Source organism: Citrus sinensis, chromosome 3 (assembly GCF_022201045.2).
Source record: "Citrus sinensis cultivar Valencia sweet orange chromosome 3, DVS_A1.0, whole genome shotgun sequence".
Classification (NCBI taxonomy): domain Eukaryota; kingdom Viridiplantae; phylum Streptophyta; class Magnoliopsida; order Sapindales; family Rutaceae; genus Citrus; species Citrus sinensis.
Window position 1 is genome coordinate 5,429,569 of NC_068558.1, and position 13,529 is coordinate 5,443,097.

At 37.9% G+C, this 13,529-nt stretch overlaps 3 protein-coding genes across 3 annotated transcripts; 2 read left to right on the forward strand and 1 right to left on the reverse strand.

Moving 5' to 3' along the window:
• On the forward strand, positions 1-7,263 carry LOC102622566 (E3 ubiquitin ligase PQT3-like). The gene is made up of 15 exons (XM_006477093.4): positions 1-990; positions 1,650-1,746; positions 2,003-2,081; positions 2,194-2,360; positions 2,484-2,560; positions 2,774-2,830; positions 3,054-3,210; positions 3,316-3,464; positions 3,685-3,852; positions 3,938-4,243; positions 4,384-4,425; positions 4,579-4,843; positions 5,036-5,167; positions 5,404-5,479; positions 6,388-7,263. Exons 1-15 carry the CDS (start codon positions 825-827, stop codon positions 7,060-7,062), a joined length of 2,613 nt encoding a protein of 870 aa, XP_006477156.2. The 5' UTR covers positions 1-824; the 3' UTR covers positions 7,063-7,263.
• A 1,531-nt stretch (positions 7,264-8,794) lies between these two features.
• Positions 8,795-10,791, reverse strand: LOC102622858 (3-isopropylmalate dehydratase small subunit 1-like). Its single transcript, XM_006477094.2, has 2 exons — positions 9,886-10,791; positions 8,795-9,212 (listed from the first exon to the last, which is right to left on the reverse strand). The coding sequence occupies exon 1, from the start codon at positions 10,645-10,647 to the stop codon at positions 9,901-9,903; it is 747 nt and encodes a 248-aa protein (XP_006477157.2). The 5' UTR covers positions 10,648-10,791; the 3' UTR covers positions 8,795-9,212; positions 9,886-9,900.
• Positions 10,792-11,193: 402 nt separating this feature from the next.
• On the forward strand, positions 11,194-13,487 carry LOC102623164 (60S ribosomal protein L15). The gene is made up of 4 exons (XM_006477095.4): positions 11,194-11,356; positions 11,752-11,918; positions 12,751-12,948; positions 13,028-13,487. Exons 1-4 carry the CDS (start codon positions 11,353-11,355, stop codon positions 13,271-13,273), a joined length of 615 nt encoding a protein of 204 aa, XP_006477158.1. The 5' UTR covers positions 11,194-11,352; the 3' UTR covers positions 13,274-13,487.
• Positions 13,488-13,529: the final 42 nt, after the last annotated feature.

The following is a 13,529-nucleotide window of genomic DNA, read 5'->3' on the forward strand; positions in this document are numbered from 1 at the left end:
ATCATTGCTACCGCCTATAAATATCCACATGTCACGCAAATGCTACCGAGGCTTTTAACATACTAATAATTCTCGGAAAATCAATAAAGAGGAATACTCTTTCTCTCTCGTCACTCTCTATTCGATTCATAGAAACCCTAACGCTCGCTCTTCGAAATAATGATCTGTAACTTATATTGTTCCAATCGGCTCTTCACGGTCTCCAATCTGACGACATTCAATGATCAATAATCGCTTTTTACCGTACCAGAGTCTCGCGATAACGCTTTGAAGACCATCTCGATTGATCCTGAATATCGCGTCGGTGTTCCCTAATTGTAATCGACTCTCAAAGATTTTGATAGGTGGCGATTCTTTAATCGAAAATAAAAGATTTGAGGGGTTTATCCTCTTTTCGTGCGATTTGTGAGTTCTTATCCGAATTGAAGGAATCAGCCTGCAAATTTCTCGTTTGCGTTCTACAAGAATATTTCTTTCGCAATTTTGCGATCTTGAAGGTTTCTGCGGCGTTGTTTTGAGGAAAGTTTTGAGTTCTGCATCTGGCGGCTGGTGAAGAAGATTCAGCGGGAATCCCCTTTGCGTGGATTCGATTGGTTCGATCTTTCTTGAGAGCATTGGAAAAAATAAAATAAAAGAGAGCTTTGCTTTTGTACTTTGTCATATATATATTTTTTTGTTTCTTTGAGTTGAGTTGAATATCAGGCCCTATATTTTTGTTCAGGCCTTCGATTATCATCGCTTCATTATTTTGTGATCTTCTCTTTGATATATTCTATTATTCCATACTTTTTTTATTCATCAATCAGAAAAAAAAAAACAAAGGAATGGCTGTGTATTACAAGTTTAAGAGTGCAAGAGACTATGATTCTATCCCAATGGATGGTCCGTTTATATCAGTTGGTACTTTGAAAGAAAAAATTTTTGAATCAAAGCATTTAGGCAGGGGTAAGGACTTCGACCTCCTGGTCACTAATGCCCAAACTAATGAAGGTTGGTTTTTGCTCTTTAGTAATAGTTTTTTAGTAGCTGGTTATTAGTCTTGATTTTGTTGACCAACTGTCGATTCAGTGCGTGAGACAAGTTTTTACCTTTCTGGGTTTTGGATTTTGCCTAGATTTTAACAATTGGTCATTAATTCTATTTTTTTTAATAATTGTTGGGTTTAAATTATGAGAGAGGACTTTTTGTGCTCTGGGTGTAGGGTCTTTGCATTCAGATAACTTTGTTTCAGTGAATGGTTATTCTGCATTGGGCATTTGTCTCAAACTTGTAGTCATGTCTTTCACTGAATTTGGGTGTCACATCCACTTTCACTCAACCCTTAACCAATCAAGAATAGTTGGTTCCTTTTAATAAACCTAGATTTATTTGGTAACTGGGCTCATGTATCTGACTATATCAAGTGAAACAATTTCTTACCAGAAGCACTTGGAGTTAGTTGGTGAGGAGCTGAAAAACTCAATTTATTAAAATTGAAATTATCCTTTTTGGTTGTTTGGGAGGCTGTTATCACGTTTACGTGGCTAGGCTGAATTTTCTTATGATTGGTTTCTGAAGGAACTGAAGTTCGGATAACGTTATGTTTAATTTGTGGATTAATATGTTTGCAGTGTTTTATAGACTTCTTGTTCTCTGTTTTCCAATTTCAGAGTACCTTGATGAGGCAATGTTAATTCCCAAAAATACATCTGTGTTAATTCGTCGGGTTCCTGGACGGCCTCGCATGCCTATTGTAACTGAGCAAGAGTACTATCTCAAACCTTTAAATTGTTAATCGTTTTTGGTTTATTTTTGTCTATCTGTTAGAATAGTCCAACAAAACTTATTGGTGGCGTTTTAGCTTGACATAATATATGTCTGGGCCTCATGGTTTGGGCAGTGTGGTTTTATAATCTTTTGTAAAATATATATGCATCATAGTGGTTATTGCCATTTGTATGGTCATTTGATTTGATATAAACTCTGAGGGCTCTATTGAGGTTGGTGTGTAATATTTTGGCAGGCCTAAGGTGGACGCTGTGGTGGAGGACACACAACCTGAAAAGAGTGGCTTCCACGGTGTTGATTCTTCTGCCATGAATGTGAGCATTTATGACTTTGGTCGTTAATTTTTCTTTGGACTTCAATTTGGGCTTTTTGATCAGATCTAGTTGATATGTGATTATATTGTCTAAAACGAATCTGACTTAACAGACTTTGGACTCTGAGTGGGATGAATTTGGCAATGATTTATATGCAATTCCTGAGGCACCACCTGTTCAATCAAGCAACCCACTTCTGGATGTTGCTCCAACAAATAAAGCTGACGAGGACAGCAAAATTAAGGCTTTAATTGATACTCCAGCCTTGGACTGGCAGCGGTGAGATGTCTTTATGCTTTTGCTGCTATATTTCTAACTCTGATGATTGGCCTTCAGGAAATTATGATTCATCATTACTGATCATTTAATATGTTATGTTTAAATTATGGGTTGCATCTGCAGGCAAGGTCCTGACAGCTTTGCCCCTGGTAGAGGATTTGGCAGGGGGATGGGCGGAAGGATGGGCGGACGTGGTTTCGGTGATTCCTTAAACTTCATCTTCTTTTCTCATATATTCTGTGTTGATTTGGAAATTTTTAATCACGAATCTCTCTGTGTGTGGATATACCCTGTTACGTTAACTTTGGCATCTTTTAGTTTTATAATTTTACTGATCTCTATTACCGTAATTTTTTTAACTTAAGTTTTGTCTTGTGAAACTGACATTTTACCGACTTTTTGCTGTTGATTAGGTTTGGAGCGTAAAACACCTCCACAAGGCTATGTATGTCACAGGTGTAAAGTTCCTGGTACGTTCATTCTTAAGTGTTGTATTTTTAAGATTTTTGGTTTCTTTGTTTGAGCAAGGAGGTATATGTCCTCAAGGTGAACACATATTATTTGGGCATGCACTTGGAGCCTAAACACTTCATTGTGTGGATTTAAGAAAACCTTAAATTGTACTTAAACCATGGTTGTATAGTTAAATTATCTAGTAAATGTTGTCAACTTATTTCTTTTTTTCTTACTCAGGACATTTTATTCAACACTGCCCTACAAATGGTGACCCAAAATATGATGTTAAAAGATTTAAACATCCAACTGGAATTCCGAAGTCGATGCTCATTGCAACTCCTGATGGCTCGTATGCTTTACCAAGTGGTGCAGCTGCTGTTTTGAGGCCAAATGAGTAGGCTCATGTTTGCTTTATTTTTTTAATTTTATTTGTCCCTGCTTCTTAGTAAACGCAGTTGTAGGCTTTAGAATTCATTGGAACCTTTGTTATTGTATGCAGGGCTGCTTTTGAGAAAGAAATTGAAGGCTTACCTTCAACTCGTTCTGTTAGTGATCTTCCACCAGAACTCCACTGCCCACTGTGCAAGGAAGTAATGAAAGATGCAGTGTTAACAAGCAAATGTTGTTTTACAAGTTTTTGTGACAAATGTATGTTTCTTGTTGTGTCATTCATTTATTGAATTTATTTCAACGAGCTGTTATATCATTATACCATTATTTTCAATGAAAATTTAAAAAAAGGGGTGTACCTTTTTATGCATTCCTCCTTCTGACATTTGGCTAATTTGTTTTGTATCTGCTCTTTAATTTTACTGCATTGTTATATATTTTCTGTTTACTGAAAACAGCCTGTAAAACTTTAACTCAGGCATCAGGGATCAAATTATTTCAAAAGCAATGTGTGTATGTGGGGCGACAAATATTCTTGCAGATGATCTTTTGCCAAATAAGACGCTTAGGAATACGATAAATCGTATTTTGGAGTCCGGAAATAATAGTAGTGCTGAGAATGCTGGAAGCACTTTTCAAGTTCAAGGTCTGTATCGTGAATGCTTTTCTTTTTGACCATTGGTGTGGGAATGAAAATGAATGACTAACGTCATTGTTGTCTTCAAATACAGATATGGAATCTGCTAGATGTCCGCCACCGCCTAAGGTTCCATCTCCTACCATGTCTGCTGCATCAAAGGGTGAGCAGAAGCTATCAGCTGGAGACAAAGAAACTCCAATTGCTATGGAGACTACAGATGTGGGAAAGGCTGTTATTACGGCGACGCAGAGCGTCGAAAAAGTGCCACCAGCAGCAAAGGCAGTTGATGTGTCTGAGGCTACACTGGAGTCTGCGAGTGTGAAGGAGCCAGCTTCACAAGGGAGTGCCCCAATGGTGGAGGAAGAAGTGCAGCAGAAGATGGCTTCTGGGGAGGCAGGTAATGATTGTTCCTCCTATGAATATTTTGGTGAAATATTGATGTTGCATGGGTTTATTATCTTTTATTTCACGTTCTTCCTTCATAACAGATGGTTTAAAGTGAATTGTCTAATATTTCTCAATTGTTTACCATGTCAGCAAAGAAAAAGAAAAAGAAGAAAGTTCGTGCACCTGCAAATGGTATGTCTCCCCCGTTTTTTCATCTCTATCTGGCACTTTATGTTTCTTTCTTCATTGCTACTAGTGAATGGGCTTGAAGGTCTAAAATGGTAGACTTGCGTCACAAATTTTTTAATGGCTTGTTTTCCTGATTCAATTTTGGGTGCCTTTCAGACTTACAGTGGAAAACCCCTCAAGATCTTGCAGCGGAGAGCTGTATGATGCCTCTTGGCCCCTCAGCCTATAATCCTCCTGCAGCCTATAATCCTTACTGGACTGGCATTCAGCCTGGGATGGAGGGATATATGGGTCCTTTTGCAGGTGCCATGCCTTATATGCCTTATGGAATGGGGCCCCTGGACATGGCATTTGGAGGTGTCATGCCTCAGGAACCTTTTGCTGCACAAGGGTATATGATGCCTGTTGTTCCACCTCAGAGGTATGCTATTTCTGAACTCATAGTAAATTGCAGTTTTGCCTTTCAAACAGTATGGAAAGGATGGATGATATGAGTGTGTCCCTGCAAGTTATGGCCGCTTGCCTGTGTGGAGATGCACTTTAAGGGATGCTTTATAGAATGAATGCATCATCTTGCAAGTCTACTAAACAGACCTTGTTCTCCATTTTGCAGGGACTTGGCAGAGTTTGGAATGGGAATGGGAATGGGGATGAATGTCCCGCCACACATCATGAGCAGAGAGGAATTTGAGGCTCGAAAAGCTGATGTAAGAAGGAAACGTGAAAATGAGAGACGAGGTGAAAGGTAATGATTTACAATACTAATTATATCATAGATTCTTTTTTCATTTTGTAAACTTCTGGAAAAGATCAAGGGAATTGTTTCCCAGTTTTGTTTCCTATAATCTACAGAATTTGGTTGCTATCTACCGCCACTTTAAGTAATTATTCGCAAGTTTCTCTTGCTTTTAGTTATGTTGTATTCAGTCAATTCCTATTGTTCAATGATTGAGTAGGTTTAATAATTATGTCCTCCTGCAGGGAGTTTTCTAGAGATCGAGAATATGGTAGGGAAGTAAGCAGCGGTGGCGATGCTTCTTCAATGAAATCAAAATCTGTATGTGTTTTCATTGGCCAAACTTCATTTTCTTCTCTTTTCGTGTTCTGCGGCAGGTTTCTCTCATGGTTCGGAGCAACTAGTTGGTTAGATAGCACCACCATGGCAAGAGAACACTTGTTTGCCAAGATAACTTTTTCTTTTCTCAAACTGTTGTCGCAGTTAGGACTAAATAATCTGGAATCAGTTAATTGGATGTTTTGAATGTTTACCATTTTAATATAATTTGTCAGTTAATTTTAGCATTCATAGAAACACTTTTGAGACCTTAAGTTAGGTTAAGTGTCACCATGCCTGTACAGTGGACTGGGTCTTGCTTTTCAACTGGTTCATTTATCTCATTCTAGACGTGGGAAACCTCCTAGTTGTGTTGAAATTGTTTTGCACCCACTTTGGGAGAAAAGCAAGGTTTAGAAATATTTTTTATTGGCAGTTGAAATTTTGTTATCCTTGGGACAATCCTCTCTTTTGAGTGATTAGCAAATGTCTGAATGCTGGTAATCTTGTTGGGATTGTGGGGGGAGAAGCAAATATGCACGCATAATGGGCCAACTTTGGTCCAATATTAAATAGTTCACATAGTTCAATGTCGTCAATATAAATTATTTATATATACCGATAACGAACGTCAATTTACTCCTTTATAATTTCGAATAATAAATCAAAACCGGGGGCCCGGTTCGCTGCTGCTATTCTTATTCACCCCCAAGTGTATTGCGCTCGAATTGTCTATCAATATTTTTTGGTTAATCATTGTACAATGGGCTAAGCCCATGGAAAAGGAAGTAGAAAAGTGAAAAATGGTGGGATGGTTGTGGGTTCAATTATCAAATGAATTGCTGGTGCTGCTGATTCGGTTTTCTTTTTATTTTATTTTATTTTATTTTATTTTTTGGCTTTGAGCGCAGAAATCAGTTCCCCAAGTTTCGAGCGCAGACCACCACCATCACCACCGCCACAGACCCGTAAGATCCTCGCCGGAACCACCACTGCCACCACCACCACGCCCCTCCAAGAGAAAGTCTGAACACCACCATCACCTTGACCGGGACCGGGATTATGACTATGAATACGACCGTGAACGTGAACGGGAAAGGGAAAGAGAAAGGGAAAAGGAGCGGGAACGTGATCGCAACCACCACCATCGTACAGAGTCATCTTCAAAGCACTCCTCTGAACCACCCACTACTACCACCAGCAGCAAACCGACTTCAACAGCTGCAGCAGGCGCAGATAAAAAGCACAAAGGGAGTGTGTTTTCTCGCATTAGCTTTCCCGAAGAAGAAGCCGCCGCCAAGAAACGCAAGATCTCGTTATCTTCTTCTTCGGAAGCTGTAGTGAGTGGTGTCTCTGGCCATCAGAAGCTACCGACTAATACGAATGGGTATTATGACGATTACAAGTCGTCGTCTTCTCATTCTGCGAAGGCATTGAAGACGGCGGCTAGTAGGGGTGCGGACTATGAGTCTAGTGATGATGACAGACATTTTAAAAGAAAGCCGTCCAGATACGAACCCTCTCCTCCACCGCCTACAGCTGATTGGGACGACGAGCCTCGTCTACGACGCAAGCATAATAGATAAAGATTGTTTTGAGTTGATGAGTTGAGCGAGGCACAGATTTTCAATCGGAGGTTAAGGTCAATTGATCAATTGTACCATGAATAATAATGATTGTTAAATAATATGTTTCCACACGGCCTGACGGACGATTAATGTCTGTGCTACGTTTTTTTTTTTTAATTATAATTAAAACTAATATGAAAAAAATCTTTCTGAATTTCATTTTTCTCTTTTTCTCTGTTACTGAGCAGTCTGGAGCCGTAGTCCGGTTAGTTAACAATGTTATTATAAAATTAATTTTTATAATTTGGATTTTAAAAAATAATTTTGAAAAACATTTATCAAACATTAAAATTAATTTTAATTTTTTAAATTACTTTTTAATCCTTCAAAATTAATCTCGTGCAATCTCATGCGCGTCCACCATCTAAGCTCTGTTATTAACTACGCACGTTGCCGCCACAACAAGCATGGCCCATGGGCGCCTCAATGGAAAAGGCATCCATTTACATTGATTTATTAGAATTAATATTATCATAAAATTTTCCTTAAATACTTATTTAGTTTCAAACTAGTTTATTATTAATTTATATATTAACTGACTGCTATACATTTAAAAAAAAAGATTTTTTTTTTAAATTTATTATTATCTAATAAATTTATCCAATTATTAATTTAGAGTGATGCTATTAGCAACCCTTTAATATCCTAATGAAACCTCTTCTTTGAATTTACAATTTTATCCGGATATAGAATTACATGAAACTCCCACACAATTTCATCTTATCTTGTACAAACATTTTACACGTGCATCTGTCAGACTTTATAATACGAACTCTTGGCACCCACATGTAGAATATATATATATATATATATTTTTAATTTTTCAGTTCAATTCAAAATAGTGGAAAAAGTACAAAGAACTTATTATTGCATATGGGCCCTGAATTCTATTTTTATTTATTTTAATATTCATAATTTTGTTGTTATTTTTGTGAAGAACTATTATCCATTATTGTTTTGCTCCTTCAAATACAATTCTCATGGTTCTCAAAATTCACTAGTTTATTGTTGATGCATCATTTGTGCCATTGTGATAAACGCAATAACGTGGTTTTTTTTTTCTTTCAAGCATTCGTCTTCTTTTTAAACTCATCAACTTTCTCCATTATTTCTCTTCGATCTACAAGTGAAATCGTCTTGCTTTGATGATAGCCTAGAGTTTTCTCTCCTTTCTCTATTATTAGCCTTCTTGCTTGTGAATCCAATCTTTATTTTTTTTAGAAAAAAGCAAATTCAAGGAAAAAATTACAAAACTCAGCTGCTTTTCTGCAATTAATCATCTTGTCAACTTCTAACCAAGGTTATTTACGGAATAAGGGAGGTGTCATTAGAAAAAATTATATTCATTTTAATATCTTGACGGGTACCAAAAAAAAAAAAAAGTGTTGACACTTGACAGTACTTTTAAGGAGTGCCAATAGCTCCACTCATTAATTTAAATCATTGCTCCAATTTGGGACCGATAAAAATAATTATTGAATCGAAATTATCAATTTATCATATATTGATTTAACAACTCTGCTGTATATGTTTTTATTTTAAAAATGATTCTGGATCAAAGAATTCGTTTAGTCTTTGATTATTACGCTTATTACAAATGGTGAGTTTAGTCTGGCCAGGACTGCAAATATTCAGAACACTTATCCGTCCCCTAGAAAAGCTCCTGGAAATTATAAAACTAAAGAGAATATCACAACAAATATAATATCGAGTTATTTTGCAGCAAGCAACTGAAGAAAAGGAACTGAACTGTCAATTACAGATACAAATAGGCAACCTCAAATTATTGAAAGATCAACATCATCTGTTTATTCTGACAATCATTTAGCATAAGCTAGGACAGACCCGATGAAACACCAAGTTCAAATACACATTTCAACAAATTTAACCCAACACCGGTGCTCAAACATCACCAAGAGAAGCCATGGAACAATTTATCCAAGCAGTCGTCGACGATTCAGCACCTCAGCAGAGAAACTATATCTTCTGATACAAGGGCAACAGAACTAGGTCTTCAAGGCCGAGCATATGAAAAGCAGAGTTCTAATCTAAACTACCAATAGTGTGTATGAAACTGCATATGATGCTGCAGGCACACCCTGCAAAAGCTACACAAAGAAACAAATATAATAAGTCTAATTAACAATAGAAAAGGCTTGCATAATAAACTGAACATGAATTATCCAACTGATATCACTCAATTATAATGTACACATAATTAACTAAAGATTGTGACCAAGCAACTAGTTTTACAAGCCTCTATTTATTTTGTGAACTGAATACTCAAATCCCATATCTAAACCATATTAATCAAGTCCACCACCCATGACTCTCCTTCCAGTATATTTTTCATCCTGTGTACTGTCACCCCATATGAGCACTGATACAAGTATATATCATCATCAAAGCAATTCTACAAGTTTTTTTTACAGTTAGATCCCTCAAAAAAAAAAAGTTATTGTCATTGTCTTCAAATTATTAACAATCTTATTTTAAAAAACTGCTTGAACGTTAACTAATAATTTTTCCAATGACTCTTACACCTAAATTTTCTGCAAACTTCATCCCAGCACTAGAATTCGTTAAACTTGACCTATGCAACCAAATTTTTAAGCAATCGAATAGCAGGACATCAGAGCTTCCACAAAAGTGCTTCTTTTGTGAAAAATATTTAACTCTTAAAACTAAACACCCAAATGACTAAATGAACATAGCCAATGGCAATGTAGTAAAAATATTAAAAACACAATGAAAATATGGGGAAAAAAAAAAAAAACTTACAAGCTATGAGCTATCTCAGTTGCGGCTGGCAATCATTCCGGTCTTTCGCGCGTAGGCGAAGATACCACCAGCATCAATAACGGGCCCCAAATCACCAATGGGCTTCAACTTATACTCCTTCCCAGTAGTGTGATTGATCAAACGGCTCTCAGCAATTTCAATAGTTACCACATCTCCCGTACTGCACTCCTCACAAAGCCTTGCCTCCGAATCCAACGGATATATTTCCCCCGTCGCAACTGAATTCCTAAAGAATATCCTCGCGTAACTCTCTGCAACCACCGCCGAACAGCCTGCCGCTCCCAGCGCCACCGGCGCGTGCTCACGCGACGACCCGCAGCCGAAGTTACCGCCTGCGATTATGATCTTGTACTTTGTTTTTGTTTCGTTTTCGTCGATGAAGCGCGTGGTGTAGGTCGCGGGCAGGCCGATTAAAGCGTAGCTGCCGAGTTTTTCGTATTCATCGGGATTGGATGGGACCAAGGTGAGGTACTCGGCGGGGATGATTTGATCGGTGTCGATGTTGTCGCCGACCACGTAGCAGAGGCCGTGAAAGGTCGCGGTTGGTTCCTTGGTGGCGCGTGAATCTGCTGAGGTGGCTTTAGGGATTACGGAAACGGCGCGTTGGAAAGTGACGGCGGCCCTTCCGTTGCCGGTGGTGAATTTGAGCGAGTGTGGGATGAATAAGGGTTTGGTCTTGGGGATGGGTGACGAAGTGAAAGTAGTGTTTGCACCAAAAGAGATTGATGAAGCCGTCACCATTGTTAAGCCGCCACCGAGTAGCGTCAATTTCTTTCTTTCTAACTCTTTTTTATGACGAGGCGTCAGGTTCTCACTTCTCACTTATTTCTAAAATTTCGTTCGTGGCAAGGGTTTGGTTTAGCTTTTTCTCTCGAGTCACGTGTTCCCCCGTGTGTTTATACCTTCGACAATGTTATAACCACTTTAATATAAAATATATGATCATAATTACTCGATTAAAATTATAATATATTTTTATTATTTATTAATTTATACGTTTAATTGTGATTTGTACTTTATTTTAGAACAATTTTAAGAAGCAATTGTTTTATTATATTTATTTATAAAAAAACAAAATAATTAATAACTTTAATTTTAAACTGTAAAATAATTTGTAGATTTGAGTTTTTAATTTTCCATAAAGAATGGTTGCTGAAAATGATTTGTTTCAGGAATAATGGACTCTGATAGGGGCCCGAACTCTGTTACACAGAAGCCCATGTCTTGGTAGGCCGAACCTCAAACGACGGTGATGCAATTGGATGCTATACAATATAGGGCATACAATTTCAGAACAACTAAAATGGGCGGCCCAGATTTGGAAGCCTATTGTCACTCCATCTTTATAAGCCTTGCGTCTCTCTACAACCCCTATAGCTCTCATTGTAAGCGAAAACCCTAGTCGCACGGATACTGCGCAGCTCAGCTCAGCTCAGCTCAGAGCCAATGGGTACTCTCCCTTCATCTGTGTAATATTAAGAGTCTTTTCGTTCAACTAGAAAACAATGGAGCCATTAACATAATGATTTGGAGTTTCAAATTTTTCCTTCGGGTTTTGCTTTTAATGAGCTTTTCGTGTTTATCGCATGATCTGCGTGGTTGTACGCTTTCGTCTGTTAGATCATTTTATTGCAGTAATAAATGAACGAAGCCATTAACAAGTTTTACTGGTGTTTTCTGAAATCCATTTTGCACTTAATTTTTTTATTTATTTTACAAAGTGGATGCTTTCCGACTCAAAACATTTTAGGTTGGAAGAATAATGTTCTTGTAGTCTTTGATGCAAAATTGGTATAATGCTGGGGTTTGTTTTTCCAAATTTTTAATGGGATTAATTTAAAACAGGGGCTTACACGTTCGTGTCGGAGCTATGGAGGAAGAAGCAGTCAGATGTGATGAGGTTCTTGCAGAGGGTGAGGTGTTGGGAGTACCGCCAACATCCATCTATTGTTAGGGTCACCCGTCCCACTCGACCTGACAAGGCTCGACGCTTGGGTTACAAGGCCAAGCAGGTAATGATTATCTTTGTCTTACCTGTATATAGTTGCTTTTTTTGTTTTGGTATTTTTTTTTGGGGGGGGGGGGGGGGATATTATATTTGTTATTTGGATTATCTGGAATGTGATCTAGGTGTTCATATGCTTACCCAAATTCAAAATCACAATTGATAGTTTAACTTGGTGCCCCATAGCTGGAATAATTTTGCTTTATGGAAAAGTGGATTTATTACTTTTGTGTTGTTTAATTACAACTAAGGCCTTTAAAGATATTAAATCCGAGATGCTATTAGTCAATTTTCAATATTTCAGCACTGGGCTGGACGATTGGGCTCATTGTGGCCGTGCATTCTTGCATTTATTGCTCAGCTGTAAAAAATGAAATGACCTGCTTTATTCTTGCTGGTTAAGCGGCTCCTTGATGTGTTGATGATGGGTTGCTTCCTGAGACCAGCTACATTAAATCAACAGTCGATCATCCGACCAAGTGGATTCTTTTTGTTTGAATTTCACTGTTGTCTCGATCCGATACATTATTATGACAATATTTTGTTCTTGTTTCTTCTCTTTTCTTTTGTTTCACATGTATATATTCACTGTTTGTTTTGTTGGTGCTTTCTTAAATTATTCCTTGGTTTATTGATACGTCAGTCCACTTTTCCTTTTCATGTTTTGATCAATGTACATGCGATCTTACTTCCATCTTTCTTGGTCTCTAACTGTGTCTGTTGCGTTTGCTACTGTTCAATAGTGAATGATTTTTGAGGATTCTCCATTTCCTTATTATTCTCATTCCCTGATGTCTTGGTTAATGAGTCTATGGTCAACTTTTTTTTTCCTTTTTCAGGGTTATGTTGTTTATCGTGTGCGGGTAAGGCGTGGTGGTCGGAAGAGGCCTGTTCCCAAGGGCATTGTGTATGGTAAACCCACAAACCAGGGTGTTACTCAACTGAAGTTTCAGCGCAGCAAGAGGTCTGTTGCAGAGGAGCGTGCCGGTCGTAAGTTGGGAGGTCTTAGGGTTCTCAATTCTTACTGGATCAATGAGGTTTGCAGTCTAATCTCTATGTCCTTATGCTTTAGACTTGTATCGTTAGTTTTGTTTGTAATGACTTTGTTTGAAACAGGACTCCACTTATAAGTACTTTGAGGTGATCTTGGTTGATCCTGCTCATAATGCCATCCGAAATGACCCAAGAATTAATTGGTTATGCAATCCTGTCCATAAGCACAGGGAACTCCGTGGTCTTACTTCTGCAGGTAAGAAGTACAGAGGCCTACGTGGAAAAGGACACTTGCACCACAAGGCTCGGCCTTCGCGCAGGGCTACCTGGAAGAGAAACAATACTCTTTCCCTCCGTCGCTACCGTTGATCATTGTTATGGTTTTGATGTTTTATCATCAGTTGAGGGATTTTGTCTGGAGGACATAGTAGTTGCCATTTTGAGTCTTTTAGAGATTGAAATACTATGGAACATATCTTATTTTGAAACCTTACATTCTAAATTAAGACATTTGTGTTTCTTGAGTCTACCGTGAATTATAAGAGCCTTAAATGTCTCATACTGTTTAAGGTCTTGTTGAGTATTTGTTTCGTCACTGCTGTGATTTATCACCTCTTGAACTAGC